This window comes from Trachymyrmex cornetzi, unplaced genomic scaffold (genome assembly GCF_001594075.2).
Source record: "Trachymyrmex cornetzi isolate Tcor2-1 unplaced genomic scaffold, Tcor1.1 scaffold5, whole genome shotgun sequence".
NCBI classification, from domain to species: Eukaryota; Metazoa; Arthropoda; class Insecta; order Hymenoptera; family Formicidae; genus Trachymyrmex; species Trachymyrmex cornetzi.
Window position 1 is genome coordinate 215,791 of NW_017299806.1, and position 27,470 is coordinate 243,260.

A 27,470-nucleotide genomic window follows, 5' to 3' on the forward strand; every position below is an offset into this window, starting at 1 on the left:
CCCCCGAAAATCAAAGTGCCGCTGCAGCGCGAAAGGTCGTGACTAACGGACCGGTAAACGGGTGCATATTGCGTGGAGAATCACTAGGAAGTGATCCAGCCGAACTGACAATACAGTTTTTCGCGAGCGAGCCCATCAGTGACCGTGGTTAAACATCAGTGTTGTGGGGATACGATAGTTTATTCAGAAAAAAGAAGAGATTTTGTGTACACGTGAGAAAAATGTTTCAATACTTCACACACTTTTTATGCCAACGATGCCGATCCATCGCAATTTATATATTTGACAGTTTTAAATAATTTTTTAATCTCATACCGTGAAATTATAAATTAAAAATGAAGGTAATTTTGAAGAAAACGTATCAAATATAAGTTTTACTTATTGTTAAAATATCATGCTTATTGTTCCCGGAGGCAATAACATGTTTTTTTTTAACTCACAATCATTCATCGAAATCATCTCGCGAATTTTGGTTAAACCGATTATCTATTAACGTAACTTTTTACCGGGTTTTTTTTTAACAATGCATAAGCTCCAATTATTCCTTGCTAGGCAACACGTCATCGACAAATCCTGCCGATCTAATTGGTCACCAGCAGATAATTGTTCGGCATCGATAATTGGTCCAATTAATATGAACGGAAAAGTGCGTCGATAATCGTCGCGCATTCATCGATTCACCGATTATGTGAACCGTGTATGCGGGTTATAGAATATCGTTACCGTCGAAAGGACATCGGCGAAAAAAATAGCTGAAACGCAAACAGAAACCAATCGTTTTGGCTGCACGTGGTAGTGAAGTTATTGAGTTTTTATTTTGTTGCTGTTCACATCGTATGATTACAATGCTCGTCAACAGATATTGAAAGACTATTAGATTTTAAGCGCATATATAAAATAAAATAAATATAATACTATATAAATTTTTTTGTATGAAGACATAATAGTTTATAAAAATTTTGCTATCATCGAGGATATAGAAAATATTAAATTAATATTTTTAATAGCTCCTTTTTTTAAATAAAAAGTCATATATATTTTAAAAGCAATTTAATATTGCGGCATGCGTATAATTCCTGAATAATTATTTTTTTTTTATAACAGAGAGTCCAATTATGTATGAAACCTATAACATCGCATGTTATGTTCGATCTTTTAACACTATTTGTCTGCCAACGGTTAAATTACCCTGGAATTTTCTTGGCATACCAATCACATTCTCTTTCACTACATTCTCACCCTAACTCGTTTCTTCTATGAGACAAAAATTTAAAACTGTCACGCAATTCTGAAATATTTTTTGGTATCCTCGAAGAAAAAAAGTTATTTCTAACGTCTTTTTTAATTTGGCAATATGACATATACAAGGATGTAACAATCACAACTTATTTTTATTTTCATATTTGAATTAATATCAAGTTATAATACTGACTTATAATATTTTTTCAATAATGTTATATCTTTTTTAAATTTTGTGTCATGTATAGTAATTTACATGGAAAGAACAATTTTAATGAAGTATCTAAAAATTTATCTAGATATAGATCTAAAAATAATTTTATTGAACCATTAAAGTAATTACGTAAAAATCTCAAACACGATGAGTAAATACTGCAAAAAGTTTTGACATGCAAAAAGAGAGACGCTTTTTATTTATTTGTGAAATTCATATATTTGAAAAAGATCCTGCGTTATTATCAACATCATTCTCAGAAATAATAAAATACAAACGCCAAGGTCCGGAATATGGCGGATGTAATTGAAAGCGGGGGGCATCATTGTACAATGAAAGAACCTACGCGTAACGAAATGCATCTCGGAAGGTCTGCATTTAGGGACGCGGAGGCGTCGCATTGTTCCTCGTAGGGGTGCAGGATTATATAGGGGGCTCGTCTCGTTTAGGGGTTCTCGGCTTGGTACAGATACGTCATGATCGATAGTCTCGTGTTGTCTCTCGAAAGAGTGACGTGTTACAATTCCCGCGTCGCGTTCCGTTTTATTCGGTAATCTACAATCCGTCCCTCAAATTCCGTCGACTGTCTCTTATATAACAAAATTGTTTTCATAATATAAGATCAGTAATTGATGATGAAATTAAACGTATAATATTTATTGTAAAATGAATAATAATATAGAAAGAATGAAAGAATAAAAACTATGTTATATTATTACAATTTTCATAAAGACGTTTGTATTGTGTTTATATCTGCCATAATTAGTGTTATATATATTAAATTACGTACATGATAAGAGAAATGTTTTACAATAAGTCGTGTCATATTTCTTTATTTGGTCTGTTGAATCTGGGGATGACTACTTGTGCGTAAGAATGTATCCTTCTCTTTCTCTCACCCTGACTACATCTTCGTTTCGACTCAGTTCTTGGCCCGCACTCTCCGAGAACCCCCAAGCGTCGCGCAACCCCCGTATTCCTCGGTGCTAAACGCAACTACACAAGGGGCCTTTCTGCAGTCTTTGTTTTCCCTTTCTTCCCAGTGTCGTTTCGCAGTCTCGCGCGGGGTGGTCGTTGAACGACGGAAGCAGGAAGAAATCAACCGAGAAAGGCAAAAAGCCGGCCGACAGACAAGAGAGATCGCGCGGGAGAATCATCAAAAATATTTTCTACGTCTGACAAATGGATCTTCAAATATGCAAAATTAGTTAATGGTCTTTATTTCATATTTATTTCATACAAAAACTGCATAAACAAATCACTTTAACAAAGCATAAAAGGAAGAAGCAACATTTCTTTCTTTCCAAATATTATAACATTAATATCTGGTAAAAGTTTTATTAATTTGATCATCATGCGTGAATAAAAGTGATCGGACCTAATTTGTGATCATTTAAGAAGTTTAAATAGTGACGCTAAAAGTGAAACATCATGATGTTTAAAGTGAAATTACAATACTTCATAGATAACAGGTAAAACTGGCACAATAAAGAATTCGCGATACGTTTCACATAGTGTACATATGCGAAAATATTTTTCTCAAATACTACTGTTGTTGAATGGCAAAGCGAAATAATTTGCTACGTAGTGCCATTGCGCGCTACATTTCTGTATTTTATTTTAAAAGACCGTTATTTATTCGTGCCCCACGTAGATGACTCACGACTGTGTACAGTTAAAATCATTGACTGCGGAGTGTCAATTTAACACCGCAATCATGCGGCGCGGTGATACAAGGCGCCGAGATTCATCTCTGGGAATCTATCTCCCCCTGAACATCCCATGGGTGCCCCGTCGTCCGATGGAACAACGACGGAGTCGAGAAGACAGCACGAGGTTTGTGTAGTTCGCGAGTCGTCATCGGCGGGAGTATCGTCAGGAACGCGGCGGTGGTCCTGCGGGAGGTTGTGCGCGCGGCGGTGAAGGGACAAAGAGAGAAAAAGGGAGCCGGAGTTCCAGAGAGAGAGGTAGCGAGATTTTTCCCCACCGCTTGAAAAACCAACCCCCCACCAGCTGGGTACCGTGGGGGCAGGCGGCGGTGGCGGCGGTGTGGAAGAGACGCGCGGCGGGCTGCGGGAGCGACGAAAAGAGGGGGCGAGGAGGGTTACCCAGGGTGGTCTCGGTGGTGGCTGGGGGCGGCAGCCTCAAAAATACACCGCAACCACACCGCGCGGCTCCACCGCAGAAGCCGCCATCTTCCACCGCCGAACCGAAACGAGACCGCGCGAGTTAAACACCCTATCCTACTTCCTCCGAGTAGAAGCTGCCCTGCCACCCGCTGAAGCAACGGCCAGGTGAAGAATCACCATCGCCGCGACTGCGACCAACTCTGACGGCGAAGGACACTTGGGATAACCCGCGATCCTCGAAGCGGAAAAATCTCCGATCGGTGGTGGTGTGCGCGAATCAAGATATATATCGCGGATCGTGATCGTTGCTTCGATTGTTGCAAGTTGAAATCTCAACGTCAGTGTTTACGAATTTTAATCCGTTATTTGGTATATACATATAGATGATACGTTTTCGGTAATTGATCAAGATTTCGATCGACGAGAGAGATACACGTGCGCGACCCTCGCCAAAGTTCGGCGAAACTTCGCGCGGTGAGCGCCGCGTACGGAAACATATGGTTTATTTGAAAAAGCCTTTCGCTTCTGGTATACAATTTCAGTGAAAATATAAAAAAAAAAAAAGAAAGTGTGTGAATGTGATGTTAATTATGAGGACCGCCGTTGCGAAACAGTGTTTTAGACACGAGCGATAAGAAAGGCATCTCTATAAGTCTGCTTGCGAAACTGACTTTTAACTCAACGATCGGATTTAAGTGTTTCGAACAGTCGCGAGTGTTCCACATTGTCTTCGATAAGAAGACGACGGGCTCGATCAAAGAATACGTAGAAACAAGGGTCGTCGAGATTGCCGACGATTCCAATAAAACGAATTTTCTCCGCGAGTTGGCAATCGAGACGGAGAATTTGCAAACGGATGCCCCATGCCTGCACCCCGCGGTAAGATAATGAAATAAGGATCAAAGAAGTCTAGGGGCCCGCGAGGGCCGAGAAAGCCGCCGAAAAGTCGCGCGTGCCTCTCAATTCCGAAGGAAACAAATCCGATTCTCGCCGGAAGCAGATATCGGCATTCGTAATGTGTTCCTCATCATTGGCGAAACCAACTTATGCTTGTAACGTTCTTAGATTGTTATCAAGTGGACTCGATATATTGACCGATCTTGAATGTCAAATATAACAATCAATTGTTAACGACGGAACTTCAGTTTGCGGAATAAGGGATTGTAACTTACTTAATAAAGTATATATATATATATATCACGAACGCAGACGTATCATCAAAGGACCAAGCATCATATCGAAATTGATCATAAGGATCGATCCCCTCGTCACGGATCACGTGTACATATACTTCGTTTAGAATTCGGAAAAGTAAAGCGTAAACAATTGAGCAGCCGAACCCATTCGAAAAGCTCGTAGGGAAAGGTGATATCTCAATCAAGAGAACTAATGATATCGTTCTCATGACGAATCCTTCGCGAGATGTTCGACCCGAGGATCGGCCTCCTGGCCTAGATTATCCTGATCCCAGATCAGTGCGTGGCAGTCATCAGGTGCATCAAGCAGTGAGTCAAATCAACGGGCCCAGAGTACGGAGGACCCGGGGCTCGTCCTCGAGGAGAAGAATGCACTTGGCCAACGAGGTTCCTCCTCAAGGTTCGGCCGGCGGAAATCATCTTTCCGATTATGCTCTCACCGCCGATCTTCTTGCCGAGAGGACACTGGATGGACTTCTCGCCGAGCATCCTGGAGAACTTGTTCGTACAGGTAAAATCAATATTTATGTAATGTAAAAATAATTTCACTGTGTACGATTATTTTCTATCTCGTTGCCATATTCCTACCATGATATAATATACAGAAGAAATAAAAATAAAAAATTTGATAGAAATTTAAAAAGCGTTATTTTAACTTTTATAAAACTATAAAAAGTGATTGCTGGATATGTATAAATTCACGCGAAACATTAGGCATTAAGATCCAGCGTGGAAAGAACGGTTTTGTTAAAAATCGATAAATTTAGTTAGATATAGATCTGAAAATAATTTTATTGGACCATCAAAATAATTATATAGAACACTTAAACATTGATGATAACGTTGCATAAAATTTAACATTCTGGCCGTTCAATTTGAGCGTTCTACATAATTATTTTGATCAAAATAAAATTATTTTTAGATCTGTATGTTGCTAAAGTTTTAAATATTTCATCAAATCCGTTCTTTCCATGTGCATTCACATATTAGTCTAATATTATTTATTGCATATAAAAAATTTTTCGTTTTTTTAAATAATCCTAAGTCTTAGAAAATAATTTTCATTATATCCGAAACGTAAATGGAATAATACTGTATAACTTAATAGACTTGATACAAACAAACTTGTGTGTGTTAATTTCGATAAAGAATAGTTCTTTTATGTTCATACAAGGTTGCCCACATGTGGTGTGCACGGTATTGCCATCACATTGGAGATCGAACAAGACTCTTCCGGTAGCCTTCAAGGTAGTAGCCCTTGGCGAGGTTGGAGATGGTACCCTCGTGACCGTTCGGGCCGGAAACGATGAGAATTGTTGCGCGGAACTACGAAATTCTACTGCTCTAATGAAAAACCAGGTCGCCAAATTTAATGATCTTAGGTTCGTCGGTCGAAGTGGTAGAGGTAAGTCCTAACAATTATCAAGATGACCTCTAACGCACGCAATTACAATTTTTATTTAAATATTAATACGATAAAACGCTTGAAAATATATCTCCTCTTTTTTCATTCTCGATTATCTTTGTATATTTGCTTTACAAAAATAACTCTCGTTGATTGGCGTCGGAAACTCGATCAGTTTTCCGCTGGTTTGCCTTTTCTTCCAATGTGGCATCTTAAATCATTCAGACTTCGCTACATTAAGGTGGTGCCCCGACTGATGGCCTCGTTTTTCCCGCGTCGAAAGCCAAGCACGAGCCACCACCTGGCCCCTCATTCCATCCTCATTTTTAATTCACGCGACAAATATCGTGACCCGGTATCTCCTCGCGACTGCCGCCCACCCCACGCCACGTCAGGATAAGAGAGCGCACGCGGAGATTTTTTAATTCCCGGCTCCGCGTTTCAATAATTCAACGTTTCTTTCGTCCGAGAAGGCGGAACGCGAGGGCGACGAGGGGAGAAAAAATTGGGGTCCGCGAGGTCTCTGAATAATGCTCCCTAATAATCGCAGCCATTACGGACGGTTAATGCAAACGTTCGCTCCTTGAAGAGGAGTCTTGAAGTAGCGCGGGGAGGAAAGTAGCGGCACGAGAGAACCTAGATCGCGCAGCAGGAAAGGAGCAAACTTTCCAACATCCTTTTTTTCTCTTCATCCCCCTCGTCTCTCCTTTTTCCGCGTATAGAAATCGAGGTAGGAAATCGGAAGATACGAATAACGAGGCGTCCTTTAATTCCTTTAATTCGACCGAGTTGCACCATCGTTCTCTTCGTCCGCCTTCTCCCATCGCTCTCCCTTTTCTCGTCTTTTTCTGACGATGTCGAACTTTCGAGAGAGCAGTCACGGGCGGTACCCAGTTAACGAGGGGGTGGTCGACTTGTTTATGGCAAATTGGAAAAGGAAATTGCGGGGTTTGCAATATCGACGGGTTCCGCGCTACTTTTGTCCGACGGTAGACCCTAAACGGCGCTCTTCTTCTTCCCGCCAAGCTTATTTTGGCAATTATTTCAGAATACATCATCATAAATTATTGTAATTCGTTGGCGTATTTTTTCCAGAGTTATCAGCCTACGTACAAGCGATATCAAATATCATCCAAACAGCGTGTTAGGATTTAGGATACCGTTGGTCGCACTTAACATTCCTCTTAAAAAATGGAGAGATCCAAGATACTCGTTACGGAACAATGGAGACCCGGGAAATTTTGCAGAATTTTTTAGCGAGACTCGCGAATGAAGATATCGCGGATATATAGGAAATTGTGGGATGGGATAGCGAAGCGCAAACGAGAGAGGAACGGGGATGCGAAGGGGGGTAGATGGAGGTAGAGTGGTTGGCTGTAAGCGGCTTTGGTTTCCATGGCAGTAAGCCCTCATTACTGTATTACGGGCAGCCCCTAACTACCACCGATATGCAACGATTTGCCTCTAGATTCCCTATATGACGAGAGTGATGCAAGATCGTTCTGTGCGCGCATCATGATCGCCAGATTGGCGGAGATTTTTCTTTCTGTGCATCTTGCGCCAGCGAATTTCTACATTAAATTTGAATATCCTGTCCATCGCGATGCGCTTCAAATATATCGGTTGAAAATTATACGCGTGCGACAAACGCGACAACGGAAAAGAAAGTTTTAAAAAAGGGGAAAGAGAATTAAACGCACTGCGTAAAGACCGACTATAAAAGAGGTGAACATTATTATCTGCAAAAGAAAGGGCAAACAGAGCCCGTTGAACAATTCGAAAATTTATGATGTTTGTTAGCGAGTCACGTCGCGCATATCGCTGCATAATACCACAACGAGACGAGGAACCCCGGAGTGCATTTTATATACAGATTCCTCACGCGTTCCACTCGCTTTTTTGCCTTCGTTGTTTTGCACGTATCCCATGCTCGCGCACTACCGACTTTTTCGGCTGCAAATATTTGTCTCATGTTCGCCCGCGGGCTTTGTCAGGCCAATTTAATATTGCGAATGCGGACGAAGAGAATTGATCGTGGTCGAAATGCGTGACGACGTTGATGGGGTGGCGGCCGAAATCCGCATGGTGCGAAGAAAATGAAGAGTAAACGCTCATCTGCTTGCGTCAGGCCTTGTGCTAGTGTTTGGTAGACGTATCCACGGAAAAACAGATTAGAACTGCGTTCGAAAACATCACCCGTGTATCATCTTATCCTTGTTTAACACTGAGTGAACAACAAAGATAATACGATACGCGGGGGCACTCGAGCAATGTTTCCGAACCTAGTTAAAAATTTAAATTTTTCCACTCGCTACTCGGATGAAACAGAGCTCTTCAAATCTCGAAAAGGTATTCCGCCTATATGATGCATTGTTATATATAAAAATAATTCTCTTTATAAAGATAATGAATGACGATAAATTAACATGTCATCACGTTTTTCGACGAAACGTGAATTAATTATCCGGTTTTTTTCGCAGATATTAATCGACTGTTTTCCGAGGAATTCTCATTTTGTCAAAGACTAGTTGATTGTTTTCCGAGAAATCCTTTTTGTTACGGATAAACACGGATGAGATCGAATGTGAGAAAAACTTGGACTCGTCAAGCCGGCAATATTTTTTTTCCGACTCGCGCCGATTTGCTCCGACCCTTTTTAATCGACTATAATCGCTTTCATTCGGTCTTACGCGCTGACCCAAAAGAGGGACCTCTTCTAGCGCGATGTGTGCGGCTAGCGAGTGTAACGACTACGGTCAGGGGTTACGGGGGTGACGGCGGAATATTATCATACCGGCGCAGGGGCGTATATCACTCGGCCACCCCTTTCGCTCCCGACAGGGATTAGCGTCAACCTCCGACTGCTAGGAGTCACGGGCCGTACGGAGACGCGGGCTATATATATACGTGTTTCTCTGCGATGCATTGGTGTTGGGGGTGCGGATGAGCGGAGAGCGCGGCGCGGCGCGGCGCGACGGGAGAGGGTGGCGACGGGCGTAAAAACGACGGGCATAAATACCGGAGTTACCTGTGTTTTATGACGGTCCGGCCGAGGTATAGGCAGGAAGAGAGCGCGAGAATCCGAGGGAAAGCTCCGACTATCGACAGCCAGATCCTGACCGATGTCCTGGCGCAATGGATCCCCGTCTCGCCCGTAGAGCCGCCTCCGCTCTCCGCTCTTCTATCTCTTTTTCTCTCTTTTTCTCCCTTCTCGTGGAAGGAGGACCCGTTTTAGATCACCGCCGCATAGCAAGCGTTGCAACATAGGGTCCGAGTCCGCCGTTGTTGCGAGTGCAGATCCGAATCTTCGATATCTCCTTTATGTTTCGAAAGACAAACGCGCGGCTCAAATATCGACACTTTAGTCATTATTATCACGCTATACAGAATGCTTCTAAATTGTCGCTTTATAAACTACGCAACGATATCTCTTGTCAAATAAAATAATATATTCTCAACTGATTAAAATGATAATGAACTTCTTATGTTATACATAAGACAGCACAAAATTCTTTCGCGATAACGAAACTGTGAAAAGTTATTCGTGGAGACTGTCGTGAAGAGTTTCGTACGAGACGAAAATGATTTAATAAGTCGTAAAGGTCCGTCGTCGTTGAGAAGGGTCGACGTTCGTTTTCATCGACCTTTTAAAATAGCGAGTCTCTGTTCGGTCGACCGAACAGCTGTTGCAATCACTTGCCCCTGCATCGGCAATACTTTACTTTGAAGCGTGTCCAATTCACGAAAAAGTTCCCCTCGATTTGTTAATCTCCCGAATTATAACAAGCCACAGCCACTTCATTAGCAACGCTCAACTAAAAAGAGAAAAATCTGCCAGATAAGGAACGAAAACGTTTGTTTTCAAAACATAAAAATTAATACCAAACAATTACGGTTTCAAATTTTCAAAAGATTTATTTCAAGCTTTAATCAACGCCAACGTTCGAACATAAATCTACTTTTGAAATACAAAAATTAATTTCCCCTGCAATCACTTGTTCCTGCATCGACAATAATTTGCTTTGAAGCGTGTCCAATTCACGAAAAAGTTCCCCTCGGTTGGCTAATTTCCCGAATTACAACGGACCACAGATATTTCATTAGTAACGTTCATCTAAAAAAAAAATACTGAATAACGACAGTGTCTATTTTAGAAAATAAAAATTATTATCATATCAAACAATAGTTTTATTTAAATTTCTAGAGGACTTATTTCAAGCTTTATAACAAACACCAACGTTTCAAAACAAATCTGTTTTCGAAATATAAAAATTAATTTCCAGTGACAACGACGGATAATTCTCTGAAGAAATGAAACTTCCAACGTTAGAAGATATTAGCGTTTCCGAGAATCCGAATACGCCAGTTAAATCCGCGAGAGCGGTTGGCGAATCTCGCCGGCGACCACCTCGCGGCGACGTTTTTTGCCAATTAAAAATTAAAAAATCCATCCCTCGGTCAAGTAAGGGATCGCGGAAGGGACTACGAGAGCGCGGGGAGGTCGAGGAACGCACGGTTCTATGGCGGATGACTGCGCCGAGATTTTCTACCGATTAAACATTATTTTCCGCTCTGGTCTGTAGTATGAGTCGCATACGTACGTACATATCCGTTTCTTTCACATATATTAATTCCACGTTTCCCTACTTTATTTTCTCGATATTTTTCGCTCCTCATTCCGTCGCGCCAACAGCAAGGCAGGCTTTTGCAAACGCTTCAATGACCGCCCAGTCGCGCTGTCGCATCTGAAAGTCGTTATGCTCGACGTTGCGATTATTACCGGTGAGAACTGATCTCCGCAAAAATTTATTCCGCACCAAAAGATTTCGGCGAAATCATCGCGAAACTATCATCAAACGAATCACTTTCTTCTTGTAATCAATCGTCTATTTTCAATAATGCCGTATTAATAAAAATCGATAAAAATATATATTAGCATTTATAATAAATTTTTAATTGGTGCTCAAAGTTCGTTTAAGGTTAGAGCTAATCCTTGCAGAAATTTATTCTGCAACAAGATTTCGGCGCTACTTTCAATAATGTCGTATTGTCAAAAAATTGATAAAAATACATATCATTAATATTTATAATTAATTTTTAATTGATTTCTAATATTTGTTTAAGATCAGAGCTGATCCCTGTAGAAAATTATTCTGCAGCAAGATTTTGGCGAAATCATTGCGAAACTATCATAAAACATACGAATGACTTTCTTCTTGTAATCAATCATCTATTTTCAATAATGCCGCATTATTAAAAATCGATAAAAATACGTATTATTAACATTTATAATAAATTTTTAATTAGTGCTCAAAGTTCGTTTAAGGTTAGAGCTAATCCTTGCAGAAATTTATTCTGCAGCAAAATTTCGGAGCTACTTTCAATAATGTCGTACTGTCAAAAAATTGATAAAAATACATATCATTAATATTAAAATTAATTTTTAATTGGTTTCCAATATTCGCGCGTTCAAGATTAGAGCTGATCTCTATAGAAAATTATTCTGCAGCAAGATTTTGGCGAAATTATTGCAAAACAATCATCAAATATGCTTACGCAATGGTTTCATATTCATGTAATTAATCATCTATTTTCAATAATGCCATTGTTAAAAAAATAATAAAAATACGTATTATTAACATTTATAATCAACTGTTAATTGATTTCCCATGTTAGTTTAAGATTTTGAATGGTGTGAGAAGATAAAGATAAAAAAGAATTTCCTTTTCCAAACATGTCACGAAGGCACACGCTCAGTCTCGTTTACCACGATTCGGGTAGTCAAAACGTCAGAATCTTAAAACACGACAAACACTCCGAAATAACGATCCGAGCAACCCCCGCACTCGCACTCGCTTCGCCAGCAAACAGGGGAGTTTTTAACACTGCATGATCCCTGAGTAAACTTAGGGCGAACGCCAGCCTTCTCGTGTCTTCTCGTGCAATTCTTATCGCGTAAGTGGACGCGAGCCAACCTTGTCCGAATTAATTTCTCAGCCGATTCATTTGACTTAAATCGTCGCGAGAATACGTAAGAACATTTTCTGTTCTTACAAAAACTTAAAACTAAACGTATTTTGGTTACAATTAATCATCTTACGCAAGAATCTTTCCTTTTAACATAAATTTTGAAATCTAGATTTGAGAAATGCTAATACAGGCCACTGCCGCACGAAACTAGCGAGCCCTTCAATAATCTTTCGAAAAAGTCCAGTATAAAAATTCTACAGTCCACTCGGACATCATAATCTTTATGGATCCTCTCAATCGCGTCTGCGACCAGGCAATATTTTGTTGGATAAAAGTGACATACGATGCGTGTGGATTAGTAATTTTTTCAAACTTGTTTGTGAATGCGAAGGATACTATCGTAGGATGAATAAAATCCTCGGTACATAAAGAAGTGCTTAAAACAAGAAAGCGGCCAAAAAAGTCGCGTAATATTTCCCACTCTCGTAAATCGCGTAGTAAATCAATTTTGTTGTAATCGGATCATCGCAACATCTCGAAGAGATTTGAGAAAGTCAGTTTTCACGTGCAATTGGCCATCATGAATCTCATTCGTGTACAACCGATGAATTAGAATCTCGCTAGACGTAGATAAGTTAGGGGAAGGGGGGAGAGTGTTGTAGACCCCGAAGGGTAGATCGTTCTTCCAGCGAGTTACACATAATGCCTCATAAACACCCTCAAAATGCCTGCCATCACCCCTGATTCGCATTGCCGCCGCCCTCTCGCGCCTGACACCACGTTGGCAATAAACTTCGGTCTCGTTAACTCTCAGCCACGAAATCTCTCCGACAGAATCTTTCAACGTGAGACATGAAATTCGAAATATCATTGGAGGCCAGCATTATTTGAATATATGTATGACAAACCACTTATTACTTAGCAAATTAATTTTTTGAGAAGGTTAAAAATAAAATCGAGACATTTTAATCGTCAATTTTATGGTATAAACCTAATACCATAAACATAATAAGATAGTTTGTCCATTTCTATAAAGTTGTCACTATCGGTTTAGAAAAAGTGAGATAACTTGATCAAGTATCGAATTAAAGAGAGACGTTGATAGAATTAAAGAAAAATGCTGATGTATGTTCAATTCTCTTTCTAACGGAACACAGATGCTAATTATAAGATCAGGGAATGCGCAGTTAAAGACTATTGCACACAAAGAAATGTAATACACTAAGCAGTAAGCGAATTAGCTAATCATAATGGAGACAATAACGTAAACAGTAGCAATTTCAAAATCAATTGTTGATTTGCTTCGTACTTACATCTTATTACTCATAGACAGAGACTTTTTTATGGAGGGTACGGAGCTTTCCACGTCCAAAGCTCCTGGGTGTTGAATTCCACACCCAGAATTGAAAATATTAAAAAAAAATAAATTTTGACAAATTTAAAAAAATTATGAACGATTTGATGAAAACAGTATTTAACTAGGGTGCACAGTAAAAAATCGTGCGTCCATATGTAGAATTTTTCTTGTGTTACCACATTTTGATTATTACTTCAATGTAAAATAAATATACAACTGATATGTTATTATTTTTGGTAATATTTTGATGTGGTAGATTCATGTCACCTTTCTAACTTAACAATTGCGTATGTCAATTAAAAATGGAATATTATTTTGAGTGTTTTTAACACAATTGTTTCAATTAATCTATATATCTCAAAGTCAATTTAATATCTAAGAATTTTTTCATTCACATTATATACGAACAAAAATGTTTTATTAACATTTTCTTACGAGTTACTGCAACTACTGTTCTATGTACTCTACTTATTTTATATGTTAGCTTTAAATCACCCTTAAAGTCAAAATAACAAATATAAACGTAAAGTATTGTGTCAATTATTAAACATTACTAGTTCGTTGCTAAATAACACAAGACGAATGAGTTACTTTAACTTAAAATTTAGGGTGGATCTCCTGGGACATGTAAAAAATGTTAAAATTAACATTTTCTTTTTTACTGTGTGTATAGAAATATATTTCGCACATACAATAAAAGATAAAACATTTGTGTTATTTTAAAATCATCCCTCTCCCGTCTGGATGACTTCACATCCAGAAAAGTCAAAAGTTCCGTCCCTGTTACTACTTAAATTTTTTATGCCATAGTCTTAACTATTATGCGTCGTTCAAATTATGTGGGGTAAACTTGGTGTAAGAAGTAAAAGTATAAGAAATCGACTAATCATAGTCGTTTATGCTTCTCACATTCAATTGTGATTGGTCAATTTTTACTCTTACTTCTTATACATTAAGCTTATTTTGAGTATTATACACATAATGTCTGTTCTACAATAGCCGTAAGCATAATTAAGTGATTGTAGTTGTAAGAATTGACTAATTACAGTCAAATACGAAAAGAATGTGTGACTGTGATTGGTCAATTCTTACAACTACACCCACTTACAACTATGCTTACGCAATGATAGAACAGGCGTTACCTCTAAGCCCAATATTTCAAGATGAAACAAAATACAATGCAGAAAATGTAAAAGTCGTGATAAGATATTTGAATAGACATCGTGAAACAACGTGGCGCGAAAATAGCGACCAATCAGCGCGCGTCGCAAAAGGGTGAGCGCTGGAAATGGCACGGGTCCCTTGGCGAAGTTAAAGTCCGGTATTTCGCCCGGCGACGAGCGGTAAGCCGGTTAAATGTCGTGGTTCACCGTAAAAACGCGGTCGTTTACCGAGGGCTGGCCGCGCCACCATAAAATAAAACTACCCGACCACGCGCGTGTACATACCGGGAGCCGGCCGCACTTGGCGACGTCATTATAAGCTGTATAACTTTATTGTCGCGGAGCGCGGAAAAGCGCGTAAATGTCCTGCTTTACTCGTCGACATATATCTCGCCCGCTGCTATTTTCTTCGTTCGGTATTGCGATGCGACGCGACGCGACGCAACGAGATGGGCTGGCCGTCCCCGCGCGTTTTATATTTCGCGTACGCGCGATTACCGGGACTGAGTTCGATGCGTCGAACGCGTGACAAATTCCGTGCGACGCGCGCGTCATCGATTGAAATATTTGTGCCGAAAACATCGAAATTTAGTAAACGGCCCGGCCAGTTACGAGTCGCGCTTCATCTGCGCGTTTGCCAATATTGTTTCAGGTCATCGACGGACTTGGAGAACGAAAAACATTAACGTGCGAATATATTAATGCGAGATATTTAGATTAGAAAAATCAGAAACTCTACTTCAATCTACCTTAGCCTAAATCAACGTAAAAATATAATTACGATTAAATATATATATATGTATATATTGTTAAAAAAAAATAATAATAAAAATACAGAATACGCTTGTGTTTCAAAATTATTGAACTGTTAAATTTATAATGTCAAATTTAACTATCGTTTTAGTATAAAATAATGATATATTTAGTAGAAGCAGTGGCGACTTAAATGAATTAAGTTATATTAAGTTGACACTATAGATTTAATATTGTAGGTAGCGAGCTAACGTCATTTGTCGTCACTTCGATGTCTAAATGACATTTCGTTAATCAGCAATTTATTTTCTTATTTCGTTGATGTATGCATGCGCGCGCGCTATTATCTTTATTTTGATTATATTTTTATTGTAAGCTCAGGCTTTAAGGCAGCATTATGCTGATATCTCATCTTTTAAAATGCATTTTTCCTTACTTCATCTTTTACTATGCATTTAGCCATCTCATGCAGCACAGAATATGAAAGAACGTTGCTGAGACAGTGCAGTGATGACTGTTGAAATATGAATGTTTTTCAACGTTGATTCTTTTCGACGTTGACACAACATTTATAATGTTCCAATTAAATGTTGCTGGTATGTTGATTCAACATAAGTGTGCTGTATGTAAGCATACTTCTCTTGTTCTTTTGCACTTCGAAGATTATTATTATTATTACTATTCGAATATCGAAATAACGACAATAATATTTGCTTGCTACCTGGGAAATAATACAAAATAACAGTACAATATTCACAAGAAAGTACAATTACTTTATTATTATAAATATATTTTGTTAAAAGCAATATTTCAAGATGTTAAATCAGACAAATTATCGTTTCGAAATTACGAGGGGAGGATATCTCATCTATTGAACTACCGAATGTTGTTGAAAGATAAAACAACGAAATCGCGCGTGACGGGGAACTGCGAATATCAGAGGGTCGCGTTTAGCGCCGACAATATTAACATATTCCAGCCTATGCGGGAACAAACATCGACGCAGTGGCGTCACTCGTTCACCCCTTACTTCCGGCACATTTGTGTTTTGTTTCCAGCGAGCGCACCACGCGTACATTGTCATTTTGCCCGTGCATGCCGTCAAGCACATATCCTTTGCGATATTACGGATTAAATCCGCCAAGAAATTTCAATCCAATCAATTGCGATAGCTGCAGCCATTCGATTAACGTCAGAACGTCAATTCGATTAACACATAAAGTGGCAGTCATCATTACGTAAATGCTTGTAAAGCGTATCCTGCTAAAATAACAATCCCATACAGTTCAGAAGCTTGCGTCAACATTGCTACAACACTTTTAATATTAGTGCAATATTATCGAAACATTGCAATGCTGCAATAATCTGCACATTGTATGGGAGTAATATTACATCGCAATATCATAATTTTCCCAATCAACAATATAAATGTAATTTAACACGTGTTATACATAAGAGTTACATTACTGAGTAACAAATTATAACATTTGTTCAATTTATGTTGTTGTTACTTTTTATATTTAACGGATTCGAGAGAGAGAGAGAGACACGCAAATGTACTCTTGATCAAATAAATGTTCAAATAACGCAGGACATAGATCGAGAAAGTAAATGCAATTCGTGAGTTTGTACATACTGAGAATATTTCTTTTACACGCAAATGTACTCTTGATCAAATAAATGTTCAAATAACACAGGACATAGATCGAGAAAGTAAATGCAATTCGTGAGTTTGTACATACTGAGAATATTTCTTTTCGTGGTCGGCGAATTGGATATGAATAATAGAGCCTACGCAAACCGAGGAGTGCGGAATCAACCGTGTCTTTATGGTTTTTGGTCTGGCAACGGAGCCAAAGCACGATATGCTATATCGTCCCATTGGGAAAAACTCGTTTCTCGTTTTACCGCCAGGAGATAATTCTTTCTCATACCTCCCGACGTGCTCGTTTTCGTTTCAGGGAAAAGTTTCACCCTGACGATCATGCTGCAAACATCACCGCCGCAAGTGGCCACCTTGTCGAAGGCGATCAAGGTGACTGTGGACGGTCCAAGGGAACCGCGGTCGAAGACAAGTGAGTACAACTTTACCTACCGAAGATAATCACTTTTTATTCAAATTTATCTTACGCTTGAGAGAAATTAATTAAGAATCTTAATTAACAAGAGTAAACTGGTAAATGTTATTCGGATAATCGCGAGTTGTCGGAACTTGCCATCGAGTCGCAACGATGACAATTCATGAATTCATCCCACGTTGCAGGACACCAGGCCTTTCATCCCTTTCACTTCGGACCTCGTCCATTCCCCTTCGGACACCCGCAGGACCCGTTGGGATTCAAACTGTCGGGTAAGTCGGTGCTCTCTAATCAAAGACACGCGCAGCCTTCGTCATCTTCGTCGCAACGAATTTGAGCGGGTACCTGGGTTCCGGTGAGGCTCACCTTCAGCCTCTCGGCACGTCTCCCTGATAGATAACTAAGTTTACAACCCCGATGCCGTACCCCTCCCGGGAGGAGAGCAACTGCGGCAACTTCGGCGGGCCAGGGTCGACGCCCTCTTCTAGCGCGCTAGCTTCGTGGCTGCGAAGGGTGTCAAAATTGAGCGTCGGCAGGCACCGACTCAAAATTGAGTTTTGCCACCGGGCTCTAAGTGAAGAAGACTCTGATTAAACCCCGAGCGTGAACTCTGCCTTTTCCGTTTCGAGGAAGTCGCTCGGTTCTCGCGCTCGCGGAGAAGTCGCGAATAAACTTTGGCTCCGTTAACTTTGCCATCGAGTGGCTTACGGCGCGGTAAAATACCTTTCCAACTTAAGCGATCAAGTTGAATCACTCTTTTTTTATTTTTAATATCGCAATGTTATGATATTTGTAGTATTATTCGTAAAAAAATTTTTTAATAAATGCAAAAATTTCATTAAATAAATCACGAAATATCACTCGAAATTATTTTTAACGTACCATCAATCAGACTTTTTCTTTGGAATAGTAATGCGTGCGCTGTAATATGAACGATGGTTTAAACAATTTCACCGTCGCCAACGTTTTCGAAAAAGTTTTCAGGTATCCGGCCGGTTCGACAGGACAGTCGGGTGGCACGAATTCCATTGAAACTCGTTCGAAGCTCCAAATTTTGATGGGACTAGCCCGGAGCAGTGAGGGTCGGGTACTGATACTGGTGCACCGACAGTGTATTGTTTCGGCATGATAAGCGGCTTAACGGAGCTTCGCTCCCTCCTATCCCCGAGGCGTACTACGGGATGGCAGTCCTGCCGTCGATTTCTCGCTGTTACTCCCGTCCAACCCCCGCAACCCCGGTCTGCTCAATCAAGAATCAGCCACTGCCGCGCCCGGTAGCTTTAACTTTTCTTCTCTTTGCGCCTCTTGCCGTCGCGATTCGATCCACAGATTGTTCTAACGTAATTCCTTAAATCACTGGCTGAATTCTGACTGAATAATCACAGAAATTATGCAACATTTTTTTAATAAATCTCAGAAACTAAGCGTGACCTCATTTTTAATATGGTATAAAAAAAGAAAAAATCATGTAAAAATGAAAATTTTAACAAGCTTAACTTTTCACTGAAATCAGTCAAAGCATTTTGTCAATGTTAAAGAATATCAACACATTAGAGATTATATAATGCAAATTATAATAATTATTGACGTACCATTTTAGCACGCCGCCCCGAATTAATTGCACAATTCGTACAATTGGGTCACCTACATTGTTTCGGCTAGGGTGCAAACGGCACTCAACGAATATCGATCAGTTTATTTCGAGTGATGTACTCGTGAGTTTTTTCAACCCTTTCGCTCCGGGTTCGCCAGTCGGCTCACAGGTTGCGCCTCTATCCAGTCCAGCAGAGGGTCGGTCAGTTGAGCACCTTTCGAACTTTCAAAGCTGCCCAGCCGCTGGGTATTGCTGACAAGGTAAGGGTGTTCAAGAGGTGGTTTATTAGATATCTACGCCAGGAGGGTTGATAAGGAGAAAGGGAAGAGCACTATTGAGGGTGTGAGACGAGTAGCTGGCCGTGCAGGGTTGTTAAGGTGCCCATTGAGGTGTAACTAGGGGGATGTTATTAAATTTCGTTCGGGCCTACCTCGACAGCAGGGACGAATTTTATGGGCTCCCTAAGGGCTTCATAAGAACGCCGAAGTCCGACGGACAGACCGTGTGCCTTTTCTTCCTTTCGATTTCCGATATCACTTCTAATTTCGTCTCTTTCGTCAATCTCAATATATCGAATGATACGTTTTTCAGTGTAATTAATTTTAGATTGGGATTGCACAAGTATCTTTGTTTTAATACAAAAAGATAAGGCTCGTAAATTTGTAAAACGAAATAAGATGGTAAAAAACGAATGATAATGGAGAGATATTACAAAATAACATTAATAAATTAAATTTATTCCGTAAGAAAATATTTTTGTTTTGCTTAACTGCAACATTTACTGTTTTAACAAAAGTTTTTTTATAAAAACTTTATGAGACACAACTTACGCGACAAAAGCATTTCCTCCACACACACACACACACACACACACACACACACAATATCTATAATATTTTTTATTTTTACTAAAAATTACTCGTATTAATTATAATATGCATAAACTAAAATTCCAGATCACAAAAATTTTACAAATCTGAAAGAATTGTTTCGGATCTCGCTACATATTATAATAATTTTTAAGAGCTCCGCAATACATTCAGAAGCAATCGCTAGCAAGTTCAAAGAAAATTAATGTATCCGGTAACAGATACCACACTGATCGTAGCTGAGATTGTCCACAAACGAAAACACCTCGATCGCGCACGTCCCGGAGGGCCGAGGCCGTCTTTGTCAGTCTGGCTAAGGGGATGAAAAATCGCGAGGTGCCAAGATTCGAGTTAACAAGAACAGCTCGTGCAGCCCCAATCTGCCCTCCCTCTTTCCGCTCTCCCGTGTCAATTAACCGCCTACGAGGGAGAGGCAGGGTGGCAGAGGGGTTGAGGAGAGAACCGGAAAAATCGCGACCCCTGTTTCAATAAGGTGGCCTTTACCTCATTTGGGGGAGATTGTTAAGAACGCTCAGTTTAAAACTGTCGCTTCGTTTCTGGATCGTTTTGCAATAAATTCGCGACTTTCTTTAAAGCGGATCTTTCCTCTTACCGAACCTATAATTTATGACCAATCGTTATGACAAGTGTAGATTTTTATTCTATATTTTACATATATGTCGTTGAGACTTATTTTATGTAAATATATCGCTACTATCATAAAACTACTGTTATAACTCTAAATGTGAGAATATCGTAAATCTTGTTGACTGCTAGATTGGCCTAATCGCGACAAGTCCTATCGTGGTCTGCTACGATCGTCAGATTATATTCCTCTTCCGAATTTGGATACCGTCACACCTGATTTACGATGCGACGCGTTTAAAGGGCTCTTTCACGTATACAGAAAACCGAACGTGGCGACAACCCTTCGGGCGTGTGGTCCTTAAAGGGAACCTTTTTAAGGGTTGTTCCTGTCCACCCCCGTGTCGAATCACTGCGGGTCCTTTAAATTCGCGTCACATTTCACCTCCCCAGTGCGTCTTGCGAGGGCGTCTCGGGGTGTTCCGTCTTTTAATCAGGTCCAGCGACCGGGACCTTTCTCTGGAAGCGACGGTAACTAATGACGCTCTCTCTAGCCTCAGTCTCATCTCTCGTCTCCTTTCCTATCGTTGAAAATTCAGTGAGCCTAAGAGATAGAAATCTGATAGCGTCTCACGATATCCTTGAAATCGATTTATCTCAACCCGATTTCTCTCTAATAGCGTCCTACATTTATGTCACATAATCAAACTGATATATGTAGTTATTAAACTTAATATTTATTATTCTAAACATTGGTAACAATTAATAATATAAAAATTTATGCGTACACTTAATAAATTTTTTATTATTAAATGACAAAAATGTCATGCGTATTGATAAAATTATTTTTTTTTATTCAACATGATCAATTTTTAGCGCATCCATTGAATCAATTATTACACAATTAATGATAACAACATAATATTAAAATTAAAGTTATTTACAATATTTATATAATCATGAACATAATAAATGGTGAGAATAAAAATTTATGCATCGCTGAACATTGCCAATTTCTTAAAAGATCCGTCATTTTTGCACTCTTTCTCGACTTCAAAGAGAAAATTTCGCGGCAGTGGGATAAAGATAGAGTAAAAGGAAGAGAGAGATAGCAATTTTCTCGTCCTTTCTCGAAATATCTCCTCGTAGAGCTTAGATCGGTGCCAGGGACCTTTCCAGGGTGGCATTTTAGGGGTTGCTGCGACGCGATAATGAGAACGGGCGCAAAGGGTGGGTGTGCAAAGACATCCAACCAGCAGTAGCTAGAGGATAGAACGCGGGGTGGAAAGAGGAACGACGAACGAGTCAGAGAGAGTAACAGAGAGGAAGTAAAGAGGCTATGGAAAGAGGGGGAGATCGAGCTCCGCAAGGGTTAACGCCTTAGCAGCAAGAAGGGCGTTTTTAACGCCTGTTTTGCATAGATTTGAATAGATAAGACAGACAGGAAAATACGCGAATTAATTTATTATGTATCTCAGAGTGGCGAGATCAAGAAGGTTTAAGGCGAAGAACTTGAAGGACTTCCCCCTTTGTTCGCAAGCTGCGTGACAGGCTTCGAATCAGTGCCTTTAAAGCGTTTCTTAAGTTTCATCGCTGCAAACTCACGTATAAAATTTAAGACGTTGAAGACTCAACTTCATAAAATACGGTTCACACGATTTATTTTTAGGCTCGAAGAAACTGTTACGACATTGTAGAAATATGTACAATAATAGCGAATAAAAAGTGTATAGTCGAAATTCAAAATCGCGTCGCGTCAACGAGTTCTAATCGACGTGACCAAATTTAATTCACCCCGCGGGTGGCTCGGCGGCGAAACGTATATAAAGCTACGCTTAAAAGCTCGTATTACACGTGACGTCACATTACCGCATCTCGGGAACGGCGCGACCAAAGTACGTAGCACATTTTGAGCACGCTGCTCGATAATACATCATCCCTTAAAGCCCCCGATGGAAGGCACACGCAAAGGCAACTAACCCTAGGGCCGTAACGTTTAAGCTTAACATTTCTCACCCCTTAAAGGGTAGCAGCGGCTCCTTGAACCCTTTCAGGCTCGCGTCTCTTACACTCTGTCTCTCTCGCTCTCACTCTTTCCCAGATCTCGCAGGGACCCACCCCTCATTAGTCTTCATTTGTTTTCGGAATTATCGCCCGCCAGCCGAACCCAACCCGGCACGCGAGTTCCGTCGAAAGAGGGTGTACGGCATTTTCGAGGTTTATTAAATTGAAAATATGTTACAGCCGTTTTAAAAAGGATGCATGTCGTGTCAAATGTTTTTACTTCACTGTAGAACTGACAAGATTGTTTCAGGTAAAGAAAAATTACTAAATATTCTTTGAAAATTAATTTTTTCAGAAACAAATTTGATATCGTATCTTAATAATTATATATAAAAATCATAATAATTATTACAATTATTAAATCGTGTTTCCCTATATAATTTTGTCACACAAATATTCCACCATTGCAACATAAATAATGATTCAACCTTAAGTATTTAGAATCAAACTTTATCAATGGTATATATTGGTGAAAGATTATCTGCAAGATCTAAATTTGATTAACATAATGAAAAACTGACTCATTGTCAATTATCAAATAAAGTTCTCGCGATGCATCTGTCATCTAAGAATCCGGGTGTCTGAAGAGCTTACCAAAGCGGTTCTTATTCATGCTCCTGCCAACAGAAGCCATCCGTTGGCTCCCGTAAGCTCGGTGGCAGCGGTGCTTTCGCGCATCTCTTATCGTTTTCTTAATCCCCCTCATAAAGTAGGAGGGCTACGAGCTCTCACACGGCTAGTCCGTTCAGTGTGCCACGCTGGTGTGGTACGACGCGAGATAGCGGTGTCCTCCCTGGCGAGCGCGCGCGGCTTAAAGAGAGCTTAAAAATCATCCCTTCGACCCCTACCGAGCTTTTTCACATCCCACCACGCGTCGCCGTGCGACTGGTGGGGGCGTACAAGCAACCAATGGGACGATCCGCGTGTCTTGATGGTCACGCCCTCGTGCCAGTGACCGGACAATTCTCCCCGCTCCGTCGAAGCAAGTTTCCCCTGTTTGCCACCCCGCCGGAACTCCTACCCCCCCGTCGCATACGGTGGCTTCGCGGCAGCCTTCACGGAATTTTTAAACTGCCCCGCACAGATGACGGCATAATCTGTTATTGATCAAGGTCTTTCGAAAAACCGATACCACGTTGATGACCACGGTGCTTACTTCTTGCACCGTTCTTCTTACACCGCGACGTGCCGAAAATCAATATTACGTCACTTACTCATTATGTAAATCGAAAGAAATAGAATTTTCTTCTCGTAATCTTTCGATAATACGATTATCGGAAGACGTTGTTGCAGGTGATCTTTACGAAAGAGGCACGTGTTGTTTTTAAAAAAATAATAAAAATGCATTTGTTGTTTTATAAATAAATATACAGTAAAGCAGTGATGCGACTTATGTCAGTCGGTTTGTCCAACGGATCACCCTTGAACGAACTTTTTGATGTCATAAATTTAATTGCATTCAAACACATGCTTGTGCGGCCACGCGATATTGGCTATTATCGAAAAAAAGGTGATCGATCGTCTCTGCATTCTCTGTTGGATAAATTTAACTGTCCATCCACGTCAAAACCGCCTCTACGTCAAAGGGATGCGTTTCTACGACTCGAATTGTCAGTCGATCACCGTTTACCTGCCAAAAATTATACAAGGCCACCGTGATTCCCAGAAATATGTTACGTCTTGTCACAAAACGATCATATCAGTCACTTTCAGATACTGTCGTCTATACATTGCGTTATTCTGTTCTGAAAAAATCGTATTTTATTTTACAATATCAATTTTCCGTTTAAATAACTATTAAAGTGTCTAAACATTTTTACATTATTTTAATTTTGTAGCTGTATATACAAATTATATGTAAGTAACATGTAAAGTAAACGTGTCTTTCATTGCAAATATTTCTTCTAAACGATATAGAGGTCACCGTAGCGTGATGACAGCGGAGACGCTAAACAAACAGAATCCTTGGAAACGTGTAATCTGCATTTCTTTGATTGCACAGGATTGCAACACCTGGGTCTGGAGCAAGGAGCGGGCCAGGGATGGGGCGGGTTACCTCGAGGATCTCTACCGCCGCACTGTCTTCCACCGCCTCCTGGTCATCACCCGCACACACATCCACAGCCGGTTGGTGCATCAGCCTTCAACCCATTCCATCACGCCATCGAACAGAGATCCCCGAGGCTACCTGGGCCTAACGCCGGTAAATATTCTCATTATGAAGGATAAGAATCTCCAAAAAAAAAATTAAAATCATACAAGAGAATATTTTGTTTAAATAACATTTAGCGTTTTCTCAAGCGAGATTAAATGATTAATAGGTATGTAATTGATATGTCTGTAAGAATCTTCGAGGAATGACTTGGGTCCTATCAGTGTATCGGTGAGGGAAGTAACGCCGACAACGTCACCCGGCAACCCCGGACCGGGCTTGTTGACGACGGCTTCCGTGACGGCACCGACGCCTCCCGCTGAGTCGACCACTACTACTACGACACCCAGCCCGTCTGGACATCACTCACACTTTCAAGGTAAAAGAGATACGCATAATCCGAGATTAAAGCCAACGATTCAAATCTTCATGCATGATCCGAAGAAGCTGATGCCTTGTTTGTAACACAGGTCTTCATCTGCTGGGTGCCACGGGATCCATCTTCGGATCGATATTCGCACCATTGTTACCACAGTCCTCTTGGCTTTACAATCCCCTGTATCACACGCAACAGTACATCCTGGAGCCGGAATGGCATGCTTTGGCCTTGAGAATGGCTCAACAGCGATTGCAGAGGCCGGATCAGGCCCGATTGGAGGAACTTAGGAAACTTAGGAGCAGCAGCGACAGTCCCGAGAGTAGTACGAAAGACGAAGAACGGAGAGGAGACGATCAAGGCGCTTTACGTCGATCCGGACTGGATAGTCCTGACGATAGCATCGAAGTGGATGATAAGAACGATCAAGATCTAAATAGAGACCGCATTAGAAGCGATGAGTCAATACCCGAGCAAGATTCTCCGAGAATCTCGCCGATCAGGAGCGACCTGGAGGATGCCGCGTCTACAGACGCCACCTTCCAAGAAGCATCGATTCATCTACGACAAAGTATAGAGAATTTAAACGACTCGGATCTCCAAATCGATCAGGATCAGATTGCTCGTCGCGGTGACCTCACTGTAAAAATCCGTCTAGAGGGTACGGTCGATCTTAGCACGAAGAAGGGTCAGGATAAGGAAAACGTCGGTCAAGATCTGACGACGCGAAGAAAGGAGGATGGGATAGATGTCGAAAGAGAAGCCATCAGATCACGAAGAGAAAGAAGTCCTAAACCTAGACAGGTGTGGAGACCTTATTAAGAATTAAAGTCAGTATGTTTGTTCTGTGAAAGAATCCTTCAAACGTGATGATCTTAACGAATTCGATGATCAAGACGAGGAATAGATTTGATTGTCGAAGGAATCACAACAGATTGAATTAAGTATGATCTAGGCAAATTTTATCGTGTGTTTTTTCAGAAGAAAACTCCATTTCCGCTAAGAGTTCAGCGGACATTGATTAATTCCGTCTCAATAATTCGAGACTAAACCCTAAAAGTGGAGCTTGCACGATGTTGTAGAATAGTTTAGCAATGCTAAGCGATATATCATCATCGTCAAGTTGTCGAGGGATAAACGGAACACGCCCGTTGGATGCTCGAACATCTCGCGCAATATAACGCGGTTAATCGTCTGCTTGAAAATTAATTATCAAAACTTTCGGACGAACTTTTTTGTCAAAGTTATTTATCTATTCGTATGCCCGTTGCGGTATCGTCTAAGAACAGTCAAGGACTCGAGGACTAACCAGGGTTTACGTTCGCATATATAGTATGTACATATATACAATGACGTCCGATTATTATATAAGTTAATGTTTCAAGTAAACGTTAAGCACACTACCCTCTCGTCATTCCGATTAAAAATACTTAAACTTTCTGAATGTCTTATGGACTACACGAATATACTGTTGAAGCGCGCGCAACGCGCATGTGTATCTTAATCCTGAAGAACGAATTTCGTAAGTCAGGATGTACGTTTTTCCGTGATCCTTTATTTATCATCTTCTTCGAACTATATTGTAACGTCGATTTTAGGAAAGAAAATACTCGTGTGGCAGATGACATTTGGGAGGTTTCCTGGTACAAGCGAAATTACGAGCAGTCTACGTTGTAAATATTATCATATTGAAAAATTTTAATCCTGGCCGAGTCACATTTTGTTTCAAATCATTATCTCCTTTTTATGAGGCAATGTCATTTTTTAGGAGCAGAGACATCGATATCCATAGTAAAATGTCATTACATAATTATTGTTTACATGATCCATGAAGTCGTCGATGACGACGCTGTATGTATGCGTGACTACAGGCCTTAATCAAAATCATTCATTGTTTAAGTACGTCATCAAATAAAGTAATATCATCCGTTCCATGATATTGATTTACTCTCTTATATGATCAGAATTGATTTCGCTGAGGACGTGTCATGCAATTCATAAGTTGGTAAGTGCATTATTGTTTATTATATATATATATATATATATATACATATATCTTAAATATCATAATTGAACATATATATCATAGAATATTATTTGTTAACATGTTATTTTTTCATAAAAATAATAATTAATTTAAAAATGAAACACTTCACATTCTCTTTGCATGATAATCACAGTTAAATTTCGCATCAAGCAATTAATATCGTTTTCAAATTAACATTTTACTTTGATTATTTCTTTAAAATGCATGGCACTTGAAATGTTCTTACAGCGCTTCGCGATAAAGTGAACAAATTGCAATCGTGTATCGAACGATCCGCGC

At 40.2% G+C, this 27,470-nt stretch overlaps 1 protein-coding gene across 1 annotated transcript; it reads left to right on the top strand.

Moving 5' to 3' along the window:
• Positions 1-4,985: 4,985 nt before the first annotated feature.
• Positions 4,986-27,044, top strand: LOC108765576 (uncharacterized). Its single transcript, XM_018514350.1, has 7 exons — positions 4,986-5,289; positions 5,953-6,183; positions 17,388-17,501; positions 17,690-17,776; positions 24,619-24,819; positions 24,962-25,147; positions 25,239-27,044. Exons 1-7 carry the CDS (start codon positions 4,986-4,988, stop codon positions 25,964-25,966), a joined length of 1,851 nt encoding a protein of 616 aa, XP_018369852.1. The 3' UTR covers positions 25,967-27,044.
• The last annotated feature ends 426 nt before the right edge of the window (positions 27,045-27,470 follow it).